Genomic DNA, 15,511 nt, shown 5'->3' with positions numbered 1-15,511 from the left:
GCCAAAGCACTCCTAGGCACATGAGTAGCTTTTCTAGTGTTCAAATGTCCACTTTATTCCACACGACACCTAACCAGATTACCACTCACATCTGAGGAGATGACCCATGAGATGACCTGGAGAAATACAGTCCAATTTTACAGTGTCAGGCATCCCACAAGTGTACCACAATGCAGAAATACATGTTTATACTAACTACATTTTACATAAAGAGAAATAGCAATAAACTTCAGAAGGTAGTAAATACATCTGTTCCTTAAAATACGGGTATGCAACTGTTACAAAGCCATAATAAATGGTTTTATAAAATGTAGTTTTATTTTATGTTACTCTGCTGTTACATAGGGCATAACATTTCACAAGGCTTTTTTGGGACTACAGTCAATGATTAGCAAACACAATATTGTGGGTCTGACCCTCTAAGGAACAATCACTGGACAAACTGGACACCCTCTCACACGTGTACAGATCTGCATGGAAAAGTACTGACGTTTAGACTCGGACTTGTGTACTTTATTTCCCCTTTCTAGTGTATTAAGAAAGGACATGCATTTTAATTTGCCCAAAGCAATGCTTGTATTCTGGCAGCAACATGCTACTTCTATTACAAGGTAAAGTGAATACCAGAGCTACGAAGGCAGGAGGTGTAAGTGAATTTTTATTGGGAAGGAAGTTGTCAACTCAAACAGCAGCAAATGAAGAATGCATAAATGAAACTCCCTGTTGTCACAGACGTAACCTCCAGATTATGTGACATAGGAGACATTTCAATCTGTGACCCCCAAGACTGGATGCATTAAGAGCTTTCCCATTCAACCCAACACTTCTGGATTCCTACTAAAAAGGAATATGCAGTAAGAGTATGGAAAAGTCGCTTCTGAAAGGATTTCCCCCAAAGAAGGGTCAGAGAGGGAATGTAGAAATCGGGGAGTTATTATTACAATTACTTTAAATTGTAATGCACTACATTTCCATATCTTCACAGTAATACAAAACACAGCCACTTGCAGAACTGGTTCAGATTACTTAAATACCCAATGTACTGTCAGTCCTCTACACATGTGTCTGGAGTTACTCGCGTTTATATGAAATGAAGCTATTGATACTTTTCTACAGCAGTAACTGCACACCAGGAAGGCTGAGACAACACAAATCAGGGGATGGAGTTTTCCCAAAGCTGCAGTGTGAAAAGACTATAAACAGTTGATCCCATACACATGAATAGGCTTCCTTGCTAGAGGAAATCCAGGTGAAATAAGGAATGGAGATGTAAAAAGGTTTTCTTGAGGGACAAAGGACAGCACCCTGGATGCCTTTAGTTTTCGGCCCCCTCCGCTGCATCACATTCTTCTCCTGCACTGTCCGATGTCCATAACTACAGAGGAAGAAAAAAAGAAACACAGTAAGATATTACTTCCATCTAGATATTCTTTACGTCTCTTGAGAGAAGTCCTTGAGGATGATCATGACAATCCTTCCTCAAAACTGAACACCATCACCCCTTCAAAACACAGTCTAACAAGACATTTACAAAATCGCATACACACATATATATGTGTACTGTGGGCAGCACCACCATCTACATGTTCCTCCTTGGGTTCCTGCTTTGACTTCCCTCAAGGATAGACTATGACACAATGTGAGAACCAAATATACACCCTTCTCCTACCCAAGCTGCTTTGGTCATGAGCTTTTTTTAAAAAATTAGTTTATTTATTATGTATGTAGCATTCTGCCTGCATGTATGCCTGCACACCAGAATTAATCACAGATGGTTGTGAGCCACCATGTGGTTGCTGGGAATTGAACTCAGGACCTCTGGAAGAGCAGCCAGTGCTCTACACCTCTGAGCCACCTCTCCAGCCCATGGTCATGAGCTTTATACAGCAGCAGAGAGCAAACTGAGACAGTGTCCAACACCACACTAGTAGTTAAGTAATAGAATTGTAATTACAGAATACACAAGGGAAATGCTGAGAATCTCATATTCTCCATTCTCAGTAGTGAAATGCTTTCCTTGAAAACAATATTTAAATAGAATTTATAACCAGGTGTTGGTGGCACACATCTTTATTCCCAGAGCTCAAGAGGCAGAGAAAGGTGGATCTCCGTCCAAGTTCAAGGCCAGCCTGGTCTACAGAGTGAGTTCCAGGACAGTCAAAGTTATACAGACAAACTCTTGTCTCAAAAATAACAAAGTAATTTATGAGGCTAATAAAGCAGAAAGCATACAAGGAGAAAATCATGGTTTTGTTGTTTCCAAGTACATGAAGGACTAACAGAAAAAGCAGCAAATATACTTTACACTGACAGAAATTCAAACAGGATTAAGTGATGAAGCTAGAGCCATAGCATGCAAACATGTGTACTAACTGAATCCTAAACCTACAGTACTCTAAGATCGCTCTAATTAAGGATGGAAAGAAGTCAATACTAACTGCAATCAGTTCAGAAAATAGATTTTATCAGATCAACACCAGGAGCTACTTGCAACCTTAGAAAAATGAGGCTCTTAGATTACCTTAAATTACTATTAAGATACTATGATAAACAGAATTAAAATCCCCTGAAGAATTACTCCTTAAGGAGAGGATGGAACCAAACCAGTTAAAAGACAGCTAGTCCTGAGTCCATGGAAGGAATATACAATCAGTTCACAGAAGCAGATGTGTGTGGATCACTCCTCTGTCCCACAGGGCTGCAGGCTTTGCTGACAACTAAGAATGTCCAGTGCTTTCCTAATTTCCACATCATCTGTCCAGGAGAACTGAATGGATGGGAGCTTTATAAAACACTCTAACAATAATCCTCCCTAGTAAAAGCTGAAGCACTACAACCAGGGACTAGGAAAACTGCATTCACACTAACAGGCATCATTCCCTCTGTTCCCTTCTCTTAAGTCTAAGATATTACTCCATCAAATTTATTTGAAAATACAAAACAATTTAATGTAATTTCAAGCTTTACCTTTTTCAATTATTCTGCTATAATTTGGGTCTAAAATGTCCCCAAAGGCCCATATGGTCACTGTGGCTTGAAAGAGAGTAGTAGAATTTCTTAGAAGAGGTATCAAGCTAGAGAAAGTTGGGGTCATTGTGGGAGTGCCCTTGAAGAGGACACTATGATACAGGTCTCTTTCCTGTGGCTGCCAAGAGACACACAGGATTTCACCACACGTCCCCATTAAGCTGTTCAACACAACATGGCCAAGCTACTATGGACTGAAAACTTTAAACTCAATAAACTAAATGTTTCCTTCCTTTTTTTTTTTCAAGATTTATTATGTATACAACAGTCTGCCTCCATGTATGCCTGCATGCCAGAGGAGGGCGCCAGATCTCATTACAGATGGTTGTGAGCCACCATGTGGCTGCTGGAAATTGAACTCAGGACCTCTGGAAGAGCAACCAGTACTCTTAACCACTGAGCCATCTTCTCTCCAGCCCCCCAATGTTTCCTTCTTTTAAAGTTGTTTAATCCCAGGCACTTTGTCATTGAGGGAATAATACCTCCATCAGACTGGCTTGCAGGCATGTCTGTTTTTTTTTTTTTTTTTGGTTTTTCAAGACAGGGTTTCTCTGTAGCTTTGGAGCCTGCCATGGAACTCCCTTTGTAGACCAGGCTGGCCTCAAACTCACAGAGATCCGCCTGCCTCTGCCTCTGGAGTGCTGGGATTAAAGGTGTGCGCCACCACAATTAGGTCATATTTAACACAAGATAAAGGATGCTTGTAGGCATGTCTGTAGGCACATCTTCTTTGAGACAGGGATTCTCTGTGTAGCCTTGGCTATCCTGGAACTCATTCTGTAGACTAGGGTAGCCTCGAACTCAGAGATCTGCCTGCCTCTATATCCCAAGTGCTGGGGTTAAAGGTGTGCACCATCATCACATGACTTGGGGACATCTTGATTAATGATTGAGAGGGCCTCGCTCTGCTACGGAAACACCAACCCTGAGAATGTGCTTCTGGTTTATAAAAGAAAAGCATGCTGAGCAAGCCCTGGAGAACAAATCAGCAAACAGCTCTCCTCCATGGCCTCTGCTTCAGCTCCTGGCTCCAGATTCCTATCTTGATCTCCTGCCCTGACTGCCCTCTATGACAGACTATAAACTTTTTGGTCATGGTGTTTTATCACTGCAACAGAATGCAAACTAGAAGACCCACTATCAAATATTCAAATATATGTAACTCACAAAGCAACCTTTAAAAAAATTTAAAAACCTTTATAGGTATAGGTGTTCTGCCTGCACACCATGTGTGTTTAGTGCCCATGGAGACCAGAAGAGGGCCTTGGGTTCTTTAGAACTGGAGTTAGTCCATTGTGAACCACTATGTGTATATTGAGACTTGAACCCAGGCCCTCTGGAAGAGCAATTAATGTTCTCTCTAGCCTTACCAAGTAAACTTTGATTAGAACAAGCTGTTTCATGTGATTTTAGGAGATTGCAACACCTATAGAAACCCTATATTTGCTATACCTAATTTAGCCAGAGAAAGGAAATACTAAAAATTACACAAGCTCTCTACATTAACTGTTATCAACATGTTCAACCAAGTCAAAGAATAATAACACTGTGTTCCTACAAGCACAGCACCTTTTCCAGGAAGGTCTGATTAAAAAGAAAATACCCCGTCACCATGGAGATCTTTCTCCAAGCTTTAAAAACACTCTACTTCTTCTATAACTGACCCCCTTCCCCCAAGACAGGAAGATCAAAATAAAGTTATGCTGCTTCTGGAAACACTCACTGTTAAGTTGTCTCTAAGCAACTGCATGATGAGGGTGCTGTCTTTGTAGGAGTCTTCATTCAGTGTATCAAGCTCTGCGATGGCCTCATCAAAAGCCTGGTAAAGTTAATATTCACAGTGAGCAATTCCTTCAGTGACAGAAGCTGGTCATTCTGCAAATACAACTGTGTGCACAGTCACACTGTGGTATAGGTACACACTAAGAAGTGCTGCCTTAGAATCCTGGTTTAAGATTTTTGTGAGGGCTCCTCACTTAAAATTCTCTCCAACCGGAGGAAGTTCTTTCTTACTAAAATCTATACTTGCTCTTTTTTTAAAAAAAGAAAGAAAAAAGAATTTGTATAACCTGAAACTTGCTGTAAATACTTATAGAAACAGGTATCTTTGTTCTTTCACAAGACACACAGTAGATTAGCAACACTTGACACAATTCTTATAAGAGCTAGCATAACCCTGAGACATTTGGGGGAATACAGATTTCTAGTGCTCCAACTTGGTAGGCACTCCTTTCTAGAATGTGATGCTTCCTCCTAAAGTTACACTTCTTTGACCACTTTGCTTCCATGCTCTTCCGTCAGACATGACAGTGAGAGCATGGTGTTTAAAGGGGGAGGAAGCAGGCAAGACAGCAATGAAAAAGAAAACACATTGCAAAAGAAATAGCCTCCCTGAAGTATCTCAAATACCCTCAGCCAAAGAGGTATAGTCCCAACAGACCTTACCGTTTTAGCCAGTGTGCAGGCAAGCTCTGGATTATTAAGGATCTCATAGTAAAATACAGAAAAGTTAAGGGCCAGACCCAGGCGGATTGGATGTGTAGGCTGCATCTCTTTCTTGCTTATATCAAATGCCTCTTGGTAGGCTCCTTGGGAATTATCTATCGTTTCTGTGAGTTGAAGAAAAAAAAAATTAAGACAACAGCAAAAATATCTATCCAATATATAGCATTCTGACAACTTTAACGTATATAGCAGCTGAGTCATTCTCAGTCATCATAGCTCCAGTATATTTAAATGAAACCCATCGGGACCAGCAAGATAGTCAGTGGGTAAAGGTGCTTGCCACCAAGTTTGACAAGAGTTCGCTCCCTGGAACCCATATGGTAGATTTCCTCTGATCTCCACATGTGTGCTGTAGCATTCAGGTGCACACACCCGCGTGTACACACATTCACACTACAAAAAAAAAATCAATTAAGCAACAATGCTGTGGCCCCCAAGAGTGCAGTGTGTAAGGTGAGCCTGGTGGAACAGGCCTGTACTTGTAGCTATTTGAGAGGGTAAAACAAGAGATCACAAGTTTCACGGACTTCCTGAATGACACAGTGAGTTCAAGGCTAGCCTAGCAACTTAATGAAACCCTGTCTCAAAATTTCAAGTGAGATTAGGGACATAGCTCAGTGTGGCAGGGCACTTGCCTAGCTAGCATGTATGAAGCCCTAAGTTAAATTCCCAGCAAAATAACTACTATCAAAATTTAAAAATTAACTGGGATTTGAACAAAAATTAAGTTAAAAGACAGTAAATGAAACACAACAAATCAAAACACAAGGGAGTGAGCTGGGAAGGCAGCTCAATGGTTGAAGGGCTTCCTGACAGTCTTAAGGACCTCCATTAGATCCCCATTACCCATATAAAAAGCTGGGCAAAGTAGCATGTGCTTGTAGTTCTAGCACTAGGAGGTAGAGACAGAAGAATAACTGGAGTTTACTGGCTAGCCAGTCTTGTCAGTCAAGGAGCTCCAGTTTCAGCAAGATATTATATCTTATGAAACCCAACATATGAAAAAACCATTAAGAATAATAGAGGAAGATGTCTTCAGTGGATTTTTCATGACAATGAGACACATCTGCTCCTGGCAGCATCAATCTATTTCAAGATGAAGATGGGCATCGAAGAGGTTCTTTATGAAGCTGCTTAGCCATTTGGGCAAGAAACTGCACTTGCCTGGACTGCTTGATGATCTGGACATGAAGGACCCACAGAGAAATGACTGCTGAACTTGCCTAAACGTGAGATGATCCTTTGGAATTCCTGCTACATGAAAAGTGTCTTCTGCAGGATACTGAATAAAGTGACTGACAAACTGCCAATATTGGTAAAACTGTCTTTGAAATTTTCTGCTTCATAGAAACGTCTGCTGGATACTATGGGCCAGTAGGCTGAATATGGACGCCAGAATGGTACTAAAGAATTTTGGGTGGCTGTCCAGGCAGTGAGATGTCTCTGTCAATTGCAGGGTTTTGGAAGTTGCTTATAATGTACTTCCTGTTTACTTAGGTAATATTATATCCTTCTGGGGTCTTTGATGGAGTTGAAGAATTTATAGTTATAGTTTTTCTTAGTTATGATAAAAATAAAGTAGATATAAATACTGTAACTATAATTCTTACTTGATACCTGTTTTGTGTATGCAATTTTATTATGTTAAAGTTAAAACCTTTTGCTACAGAGTAACCCTGTCTCGAAAAACCAAACAACAACAACAACAAAAGTTAAAACCTTTTTTATTTTTTATTTAAACAGAAAAGGGGAAGTAACGTGGGATTTCCCTCTGTATGCTGTGAATATCATTAGTTAATAAAGGCACTGCTTTGGGCCTATAGCAGAGCTATAGGGGAACAGAGCTAAGCGGGAAAAACTAAACTGAATGCTGGGAGAAAGGAGGGTGAAGTCAGAGAGAAGCCATGGAGCCACATTCAGAGACAGATGTGCTGAAATCTTGCTGGTAGGCCATGACCTTGTGTTGATGCAGAGATTAACGGAGATGGGTTAAATTAATATGGAAGAGTTAGCCAATAAGAAGCTAGAGCTAATGGGCCAAGTAGTTATTTAATTAAAAAAAAAACTGGGGATATAGTTACTTTCAGCAGTAGAGCCTTTGCCTATCATATACGAAGCCCTGGGGGTTTAAAACCCAGTAAAAACAGCAACATACTCACACATAATATACAAATCCTGCTTCTATGTTCTACATAAACTTTATGAAAAATATAGAACAACTGATTTAAGTGTATATAAAGAATTATGGAGCTAAAAGTACAACAAGCAAAATTCCAAAGCATAAAGGTTAACCGCTTGCAATGTCAAAGTATAATTAGAGCTCACCCATGAGCCTAATTTTAATACTATCTTTTTTTTTGAGGCAGGGTCTCACTGTGTAGTCCAGGTTGACCTAAAGAACAATCCTCCTGGTGCATTTTCATTTTGGGGAACATAAAGCAACATTCAATTTTCTTGATTTTCTTAAGACAGCGTCTCTTAAATAGTCTTGGCTGTCCTGGAACTCACTCTGCAGACCAGGCTGGCCTTTAGTTCAGAGAGCCACCTGCCTCTGCCTCCCGAGTTCTGAGACTAAGTAAGGATGTGTGCCACCACACCCAGCATTAATTTTTTTAAATACTGTTTATGTATTCTTAGAAATGGCTAGAGAAATGACTCAGTGGCTAAGAGCACTGGTAGGTCTTCCAAAAGACCCAGGTTCAATTACCATCCCACACTGGAGCTCAACTACCTACAAACTCTAGTTCTGGGGCCTCCGAGGGCACCAGGCACTCACAGGTACAGACACACATCCAGATAAAATATGCATGCACAGAGAATCTGCAAAATGTAAGTACCGTGTTTATTCTCCACCCACCACACACTCTCCAAGTCCTCCTAGTGCTCTCCTCATCCCCACAACTTCATTTCCTCTTTCCTTGTTATTAGTAACCCCGAGTCTAATGTGGGCATGGGTGTGGGTGGATGGTGTGGGACCATCCACTGAGACAAGACCCATAATTGTTTTAGTTGCGAAGAGCCTACAAACTACATACAGACTAGTTGTCCTAAATGTCCCCACTTATCCTGTCATGGTTTGAATGTGAAATGTTCTCTAAGACACATGTGTTAAAGATAGGACTGTGAGTTTGTGTGGCTTTTAAGGACTACATCCTGAGGGTTCTGACCAAATCCATGGATCAGTCTTCTGATGGCTGGCATTACTGGAAGGTGACACAAACTATGAAGTACCCTGAAAAGCTCTAGCTCTAACCCCCTTGCTCCAAGGCTGCACTGAGGTGAGCAGCTCTATTCCATCACATCCTACTCAGGGTCCACATTAATGGCACCAGTGAACCATGGACTGAAACCATTGAAGTCAAAATAAATCTCTCCTTTAAGCTGTTTGTTCTTAGATATTTGTCATAGTGACAAGTGACTACCCAACCCCACTTCATTTTATATATTCTGCATTTATCCACAGGTCAAATATACTTACGTTTTCGATCATCGCCACATGCTACTTCAGCAAGATACCGGAAATAATCTCCCTTCATCTTCAGATAGAAGACCTTACTCTCTGGATTAGTTGCATTGGCTATTAAATACTTATCCAACAATTCCTAAAAAAAATAAATCAAGCACTAATGAAAAGCCATTCGATCACAAACAAGAATATATTCCTGACTATTATTGTAATCTAGACCTCAAGCATGTTCTTACAACTGGGTCAAGTTGTTGTACTAGCTTCCCTGGCAGGCCTTGTCCACAGTTTATAGCAAAAAAACATAGATACGCCAAATACTGTCATTAGCAAAAGCTTGTCTTTTAAGTAAGCCATTTGCCCAATATTTACTGATACCCACTTATGTGCCATCTACTCGACTAAATACATAAACAAGTCTGAAATAAAATTCATGCTGCCTTCACAAAGTGCTCAGTCAAAAGATGTATGAAGAGATAGCCTCTAGTTAAGAAAGGTGGCAGGTAGGGAGACATGGGAACAGGCAGAGAGATGGAGGAAAAAAGCAGGTAGGGGAGGGTCAACAAAAACTGACATAAACAACTGATACTTAATAAGCTAATTTTTTCTTTAAAAAAAAAAAGTTTAAAGAGGCACCTTGTATGAACGGATAAAACTGCTCTCAGAAACCATGTTACTACATAAAAATGCCAGAACCACAACCAGGATACCTCCCTACAAGCTGTTGGTAAGGTAAACAAACCCCTGTAGCTTCCAAAAATACAAACAATTGCTACTGGAATTGGTTGCCATTAGAACTAGAGTAAGAACCTAGTGTTGGATAACAATACATGCGCTAGTCGCAGGATGTACTTGTTAGTATTTTTGTCAATTGGGAAGAGAGAGCCTCAATTGAGAAAATGCCTCTAACAGACTGGACTGTGGGCAAGTCTGTGGGGGCAATTTTCTTGGTTAATGACAGCTCAGTAGGGCACTTATGTAGAGTAAGCCAATAAACATAGTGTTCATCCATGGTCTCTGCTTCACTTCCTGCTTCAGCTTCCTGCCCTGCTTTCTCAGTAATGGAGTGTGACCCTTTTCTCCCCTCGAATGGTTTTGATCAGTGTTTTATCAAAGCAACAGAACCAAACTAGCACACAGGACTAGAGCAATCAAACGGGAACAAGGCACGAACTGTCTTCCCTGCTTTCCAGTCCTCACAGTGCTAGAAGGACTATGAAGGCTGCTGGCGGAGAACTGTCACCCAACAGCATTATTTAGCTTTACTTCCTGCCCGCTATACCACGGAACAGCAGGACAAGAAGTTCCCACCGGAGCTACAGTGCCAAGTCTGCTATGGGGGTAACCAACAGAACCAGTATTCGAAACACCTTCTGTTTAGGATGGAGTCCAGCTCCACAGAAGGGGAGTCATATCATCTGGTGCCATAAACCTGGCCCATATCTTGTACCTGGGGAAGTCATGGGTCCTAGTGGGAAGGCTACAATTGTTTTGTTAAAAGGACATGATGTGCCTGTCAAACTGTCTTCTAAATAATTACTTTTATCTCCATACAGTATCGCTATCATCCTTGATAGAGAATCAAAACTGGTCAAAGTGCTGAGAATAAGTGAGTTAAATGTTCATCTCTAAACAGGTTATCTACACATCACTCACTCCAAGGCTCAGGGAACATGACAGAGGAGAGAAGACAGTAACCACAGAGGATAGGGTGAAGTATTTAAGACACTGTCTTTCAGGCATACAACTGTATTTGGCCCATCAGTATCTTGTGATAAGGAAGAGAGTCATGAGGCCTCATCCTTTTCTAAGGATTTATAAGCAAATTAACAGTAACTGGAGGAGGGGCTCATAAAGCTCCCCGTTCTCTCTAAGGATCTGTAAGTAGTTAATGGCTACTAGGGGAAAGATACTTTCTTCAGTGGTGTAGCTACCAGTAATGTACCTAAGCTCTTGTAAGAAACCCTAGTGAAGTTTACTGGGTCATCAAAGAAGACATAAATGCTCTCGGGGGCGGGTGGGGGGGGGGGGATATACCTTAAGAGATGGCTCAGTGGTTAAAAGCATGCATACTGCTCTTGCATAGGACCAGAGTTCAGTTCCCAGCACACAAGCAGTTTAGAACTGTCTGTAACTCTAGCTCCAGGGAGACCCAATGCTTCTGAACTTGAGGGACACTTTTACTCACGTGCGTATAACAATACACAGACAAATAGACACAGTAAGAATCCCCCCAACTTAAAAGAAAGGGAAGCGTGGGTGAAAAATGCACTAAGACAAAACAATTAAAAAAAAAAAAAGAGGTAACACAAAATGCTTAAGACATCAAATATGATGAAGAACAATACAGACAGCACTGTGGCTCAGAATGACACATTCAGGATCCTCTGCAGACAAGTGTCTGCCCAAAGAAAGAGAAGTACAGGGTCTGCAGACTAGACTTAGACATGTATATAGCAATTTGAAAGCAACTTTTATGTCAACTGGATGTAAACTATTAGCTTAGTTGTGGGGGGGGAGGGTGGCAAACTGACGCATATGCTATGTAGACAGGAGCTCATCTACTAGACCAACCCTCCACTGCTAAGTCTATTTTAAAACATGGCTGCATTGTTTATTTACTTACTGATCTATCATTTATTTTGAGACAGTGTTTCCCTATGTACTCTAGCCCTGTTCTAGTGCCCAAGGGATCATAGGTATTATGTCACCATACCTGACTTGGCTATGTCTTTTATATCCCTGGTTTCATATAATGGCATCTTCACTAAAACCAATGACCTTTAAGTGTTGGTGCTGACTAAAAATAGTCAAAGTTGAACAATAGCTCATCTCTTCAGACTACCCATCTTACTTGATAGTAAGTAATTTAAAAAATAATTCTCATAAAAATATGTTAACACGTAGCAGATTTTCTCTGGGAATAAAATCAATCAAAAGAAGTCAAAGCCTAGAATAGCATCATGCTAAGAGCTCAGAAAACTGACCAGTTCATCTGCCTCAGTTCAGTTAGAGAAGTTGAGCAAAGACCAGAAGTTCAAGTTTGCATTCTCAAAAAATTTTTTTAAAAACCCCATATACTATCTATTAACAAGCTATAAAGTGTTAATTATGATGCAAATTGGAAAGTCTGGAAAAATGCCCCCAACAAAATGCAACTACCACATGAGACAGCTTAATGGAAATAAGCAGGAGGAAAAGCATTTAAAAATCTTGAAAAACTAACAAACAAAAACCCTTAATATGGGACTGTAGAGATGGCCCAATGGTTGAGAGCACTGTTGCTCTTGCAGAGAACTGGGTTCAATTCCTAGCACCCAGATGGCGGTTCATAACCTTCCAATCTAGAGGATCTGATTGATGCCCTTTTCCCACCTCTGTGGTACCAGCCACGCATATGGCACACATATATACGTGCAGGCAACCCCCCCTCCCACATATTAAGTATACAGTGTTGTCTGCAGGCCAGAAGAGGGCACCAGATCTCATTACAGATGGTTGTGAGCCACCATGTGGTTGCTGGGAATTGAACTCAGGACTTAAGAGCAGCCAGTGATCTTAACCTCTGAGCCATCTCTCTAACTCCAGAAAATAAATCTTTAAAAAACAAACAAACAACTAGACAGGCATGGTGGTATTATGGTGCACATCTTCAATCCCAGCACTTGGGAAGCAGAGGCAGGCATAGCTCTGTGAGTGTGACTACAGAGCAAGTTCCAGGACAGCCAAGGCTACACAGAGAAACCCTGTCTCGAAAACAAAACCAAGTTTTCCTATTACTAATAGTAACTATTTTGAGAGTCACACTACGTAGCTAATTCTGGTATTGAGCACAGAGTCCTTCTGTCTAAGCCTCCAGGGTTAAGGATTATAGGCATGAGCCACCACAACTACTTCCATGCATTATTTTTATTTTAACTCATATAGTAAAGTCTTCAACCAGCAAACTGCAAGATCCTGGGAGGTTTGGAGGACTCCCACTGGGGCTCCCTGTCGCACTAGCAGTGTTACTTGACTGAGGGTATAGAAAGCAAATGAGAGAGCTGTAAGATGTCATTGCACTACTCACAACTACAAGATGGTAAGTGAGAACACCCTACACCAATGGTTCTCAACCTTCCTAATGCTGTGACTCTTTTATACAGTTCCTCCTGCTGTGGTGACCCCCAACCATAAAATTATGTCATTGCTACTTCATAACTAATTCTGCTACTGTTATGAGTCATTATAAATTATCTGATATGAAGAACATCTGATATTCGACCCTCCTGGGGGGTTGAGACCCCATAGGTTGAGAACCACTGCTTTAGATCAAAGAAATAAGAGCTTAAGGAAAGGGTGTAAGTAATTTACTCTCAGAAAAACACAATACTACAAAAATTATAAACTAAGAAATAAGTCTGTCAAGAAACAGCACCGGTGCAAACACAAATCAGTAATGTTTTTTCTTATTCCTTCTAGAAGAAAAAACCCCACTACTAACCCACATTGGTAGCCCCCCTTCCGCATATCACAATTTTGCCATCACTTAAACAGTTTTACAAAACAATCCACTTGCCTTCAGTGGTAATGTTCCATAGCACTCATCAAAATAAACTTTATCCTCACTTCCTTCAGAAGTCAGATATACTGCTCTTTAACTACAGAACATATACTTCATACAGAATACAGAGCAGGAACCTGAAGAGGAACCTTGAAAAATAAGGAAAATTTAAACAAGGAAATGTTCACACATTTTCCAGTTTTCTGCCACGTCACTAAAATCCACTAATAAATACACCAGTAACAAGTTCAATCTTTAAGATACACTAGAGAATATCTTATTTCTCATTTAATAAAAACAAGAATATCTAAGAGGCATAAGACAAAACAAGTGAGAGGTTTACTTTTAAATAATCATACGGGGGGCTGGAGAGATGACTCAGTGGTTAAGAGCATTGCCTGCTCTTCCAAAGGTCCTGAGTTCAATTCCCAGCAACCACATGGTGGCTCACAACTATCTGTAATGAGGTCTGGTGCCCTCTTCTGGCCTGCAAGCATACATGTAGACAGAATATTGTATACAAAATAAATATTAATAATAATAATAATCATATAGACAGAATAACCATATTATTGTGGAAATATGAGCTTGAGCTTTAGAAATTAGATTATTAGATTGGAGAAATGGCTCAGAAGAGTACTGGCTACTTTCCCAGAGGGTCCAAATTCAGATCCCACATCAGGGGACTCACAACTGCCTGTAAGTCCAGCTCCAGGAAAACCAATGCCCTCTTCTGGCCTGAGGGCACCCCTCCGACTCTCAACACATGCCCCATACACCTTGTAATAAAAAGAATAAAATAACGCTGGGCGGTGCCAGCACTCAGGAGGCAGAGGCAGGCAAGGCCAGCCTGGTCTACAAGAGCTAGTTCCAGGACAGGTTCCAAAGCTGCAGAGAAATCCTGTCTCAAAAAACCAAAAGAAGCCAGGTATGGCAGTGCACACCTATAACCCCAGCGCTTGTGAGGCAGAAAGATCAAGAGTTGAATGTCAGCCTTACGTAGACAGCAAGCTCAAAGACAAAATGGCTAAATGAAACCATATTAAAGAATAATTTATATTAAAAAAGAATTAAAAGCTTTCATGGAAATAGAAGCAAATCCCATGAGCTGGATGATCAATCAGCTAACATCACATAGCACACACCAGTCAGAACTCAAACTTCAACTGAACATTTCATCAAATCCTTACTACCTCATATGCCCCAAGGTTAACATTTTTTTCAGAGCCCACACTAAGCCCCCACAAAGTACCAATAAAGCAGTAGTCCTCAAAAAAATAGAGTAGTTGTGCCCAGGTTTGATTTATCAGTTTAAGCTTATTATCACAGTATTAATTACTAATAATATTTCTTTGCACTCTTAGAAGTATTTGGCTTTGTAAGAATACATGATTATCCTATAGATGAGGCATCAACACTTTTAAGTATTCTGTCTTTGCTGGTGCTGGGGAGTACTGATGAAGGCTCCTTAACCATAAGCAGTCTCCATAGCACCTCAGCTCCCAAGGATTATTTTAGTATTTAAAACTTGCTTCATCACAGAGGTTGGAGAGAGGACTCCATGGCTAAGAGTACTTATTGCTCTTGCAGAGGACCCAGATTTGGCTTCTAACACAGACATAGTTCCAGCACAACTATCTGTTACTCCAGGGAACCCAATGCCCTCATTAGACCTCCACAGATACCATACACAAACATGGGGGCAAAGCACAAAATTTTTTTAAATCTTTAAAAACTTAAATAAATAAATAAAAAAAAAAACCTTGCTGTGGTGGCGCACGCCTTTAATCCCAGCACTCGGGAGGCAGAGGCAGGCGGATCTCTGTGAGTTCAAGACCAGCCTGGTCTACAAGAGCTAGTTCCAGGACAGGCTCCAAAACCACAGAGAAACTCTGTCTCGAAAAACCACAAATAAATAAAGAAATAAAAAAAAGAAACCTGGCCTCTATCTGCTCCTTTGTATACTAAGCTGG

The 15,511-nt window shown here is 40.7% G+C and overlaps 1 protein-coding gene across 1 annotated transcript in view; it reads right to left on the bottom strand.

The window, feature by feature from the left end:
* Nucleotides 1-296: 296 nt before the first annotated feature.
* The window catches only part of Ywhaq (tyrosine 3-monooxygenase/tryptophan 5-monooxygenase activation protein theta), a 31,222-nt gene continuing 16,007 nt past the window's right edge, over nt 297-15,511 (bottom strand). The window contains exons 3-6 of the mRNA XM_050141922.1: nt 9,011-9,134; nt 5,473-5,636; nt 4,751-4,846; nt 297-1,375 (exon numbers count right to left, since the gene is read on the bottom strand). Coding sequence (XP_049997879.1) covers nt 1,316-1,375; nt 4,751-4,846; nt 5,473-5,636; nt 9,011-9,134 — 444 coding nt within the window. The 3' untranslated portion in view covers nt 297-1,315. The remainder of the gene's footprint in view (nt 1,376-4,750; nt 4,847-5,472; nt 5,637-9,010; nt 9,135-15,511) is intronic.

Source organism: Alexandromys fortis, unplaced genomic scaffold (genome assembly GCF_014885135.2).
Source record: "Alexandromys fortis isolate MF-2015 unplaced genomic scaffold, M_Fortis_MF-2015_v1.1 scaffold_30, whole genome shotgun sequence".
NCBI lineage: Eukaryota > Metazoa > Chordata > Mammalia > Rodentia > Cricetidae > Alexandromys > Alexandromys fortis.
This window is presented reverse-complemented; position numbering and strand designations above follow the sequence as displayed.